Here is a 2,767-nt window from a genome sequence, read left to right on the forward strand (position 1 = left end):
CAGGAGAAAGCATGGGAAGAACAAAGGGGAGGCAGAAGAGACAAGAGGCCTCTCCCAGATACTGCTTAAGAACAGGGGAGGAACACGGGGAAAGTGATCCTAGGTCTCCAAGGATCCCAAGGTTATCATCAGCCTCTCTGAGGAAATACGACCTCTTGGTAACCCCTCTGCTGCCCACCAACCCCTCTTTGGGAAATAGGCAAACTACAAGTCTAGTCATAGCCTCAGGCCCTACCCTTCCAGCCCCAAGTTCTATGTTCTTTGGGGGGGAAGGAAGGGAAGGGGAGGGCAGAGGATCCCTGGTTCAGGTTCTTAGGATTTCTTAGGCCCAGGGCACTAGACCGATCTGACAGGTTGTCACAGATCCAGGGTCCAGGTTGACTTGTTTTCCAATGTCATGACAGAGACACAGCACGAAAAACACCTCCACAGTTGCTGCCAGGCCTGCAGGGAAGGGGGGGGAAAAAAGCACAGAAGTGAGTGAGGGCACCCCATATCCTGTCCCACAACAGGATGGGGGTGGGGTACAGGAGCAATGCCCCCCCACCCCCAACTCCTGAGTACAGAGATGGGGAGGGGCCCAGTATACTGCTTCTGCTCGTTCTGCTGGTGCCCATTCTCCTGCTCCCCATCTGTGGGGAGGTTGGTCCTCTGGGTGTCCTGGTGTTGTCCTGGGTTCCCTCTCAGAGTTGACTCTCTGGGTCCTCAGAACAGCAGCACCACAGAAGGTCAACGCTGAGAGGAGCCTCAGGAGAGGAAGGGCAGGCAGAGGTGACAGCCAGCAGACCTGCACCTCCAAGACAGGGGCCCCGAGAGCAGAACCCTCCCTCCCAACCCAAAGCCAAGGGCAGCAAAGGTGGCCAATCCCAGGCTCAGGGCCCCAGGCACCCCAAACCTCAAACCCAGGCCCGGGTTCCAAGGGCAGGAGTCCCCAACTCTACCCCAGGGCCCCAGCAAAAAGCCACCCACTCCTCTAACCTCAAGCTTATGCCCCAAGGGGAGTGGTCTCTCCCCTTCCACCCCAGTCGCTGCCAAACCCCTCCAAGCCCGAGCCCCAAGGACAGGACTTCCCCCAACCTCAGTCCAAGCCTGGAGGGTAGCCAAAATGACCCAATTTTGTTCCCCTCTCCCCGCCCTAGTCCAAGCAAGAACTCAAAAGCAGCCAAAAGCGCCAGCCCCACCCCTCCCCCCAAGACCCGGGCACAGCCAAGAGGGCTGCCCACCGCCCCCCAAGGCCCCCCCACCGCCGCCGTCCCCCAAGGCCCCCCCACCCCCGCCGCCCCCCAAGGCCCCGGCACAGCCAAGAGGGCTGCCCACCGCCGCCGCCGCCGCCCCCCAAGCACAGACCCAGGGTCTTCCCAGGCCCGCTCTGCACTGCCTGGCCCTGGCCACATCCCACCCACCTCCGTGTCCTCACCATCCCAGGACTTCTTACTCCCAACCTTCCTCCGCCTTCTCATCGGCCTACCTGCCAGCCTGTGGACCTCACATACCAGGCTGGGGGGACCAGGGATTCAAGGAAGTCCCGGTGTGGGGGAGTGTGGAATCGGGACCTCGAAGGCCCAAGGATGAGGGCCAGGGCAGCCCAGGCCCCGGGCCGGAAGGGCTCCAGGGCCCAGCCGAAGACTTGTGAGGCTGGGAGCAAGTGGGGGGAGGGGGCGGGGCCGAGCAGCAGCACTCTCTCCTTCCGAGCCCCCCCCTAGAGAGCCCTTGTACCCAGGAGACAGCCTGGAGACAGGGGCGCTTCGGGAAACCCGTGCCTATCTGGAGGCAGGAGGGGCCCTGCAGGGAAACCCCATGTAGTCCAGTCACATGGACACTACACCCCACCCCCCAACCTCCCCCTCCCCCTCCCCCCCATCTGCCCCTCCTGGGAAATCCGAGAAATCCGTGTCCCATCAGAAATCTGTCTGGTTATGCGGGGAAATCCTATCCAGCCTAGGCACCATGGGATACAGGGGGGACCTGCAGGGGCTGTCTAGAAAGCCCATCTAACCCTGAGTGATAGATAAGGGCTCCCCTAGGAAAGCTCTCCTCAAAGTTTGATATTCTCAAGCCCCTTCCCTCTGTACCGCACCCCACGGGTCAATGCATCTAATGCCCTTCCCCACAGACCTCAATGTCCCAGGGTTTTTCCAGACCACAAATTTTATGGGCTGGACAATTTTCTGAGGGCCCTTGCATCTCAAAGTTATAATTTTTTTGTTCTAATTTTGTTTTTGTTCTCTCTCTCTCTCTCTCTCTCTCTCATCAGATTCTGTGTCCAAGGGCAGCCAAGGCGGTCATTCCCCCCACCCCCCTTGCACACCAGGGCCCAAAAGCAAAAGCTGCTGACCTACTCCACCCCAAATCCAGTTTATAATAGAGTATTATCAAAAACTTGTCAGGATCCATTTATGTGATGTCAATGTGGGTGTAATGCAAGAGCTTTTACACTTAGGAAGTCGAGTCCCAGATCTTAGGTGAGTATGAGTTTCAAGAACTCTGGGTATAGTTTCCTCAGCTGTTTTATGAGATATTTGGCCTAGATGATGCCCAAGGTTTCTTCCAGCTCTGCTCTAAAAAGCCTTGGATTCTGTATAGGCTAATTTTTATCCTCTGAATTTTATGAGAGGTCTTGCTATAGGGCAGTCAGGTGGCACAGTAGATGGAGCACTAGGCTTGGAATCAGGAAAACTCATCTTTTTGAGTTCAAATCCAGCCTCAGATACTTACTGTGTGACTCTGAGCGAGTCACTTAACTCAGTTTGCCTTGGTTCCTCATCTG

General features: G+C 57.2%; 1 protein-coding gene across 1 annotated transcript; it reads left to right on the plus strand.

Annotated features, from left to right (window-relative positions):
• Window positions 1-512: 512 nt before the first annotated feature.
• LOC114030611 (basic salivary proline-rich protein 2-like) lies at window positions 513-1,803 on the plus strand (the record flags this gene model as incomplete). Its single annotated transcript, XM_027845465.1, has 4 exons — window positions 513-655; window positions 710-1,096; window positions 1,140-1,629; window positions 1,704-1,803. Coding segments are annotated over 4 exons (1,120 nt in total), but the record flags the coding sequence as incomplete, so codon positions are not given.
• Window positions 1,804-2,767: the final 964 nt, after the last annotated feature.

The sequence above is a fragment of the Vombatus ursinus genome, unplaced genomic scaffold, assembly GCF_900497805.2.
Source record: "Vombatus ursinus unplaced genomic scaffold, bare-nosed wombat genome assembly UNPS02014963.1, whole genome shotgun sequence".
Classification (NCBI taxonomy): Eukaryota; Metazoa; Chordata; class Mammalia; order Diprotodontia; family Vombatidae; genus Vombatus; species Vombatus ursinus.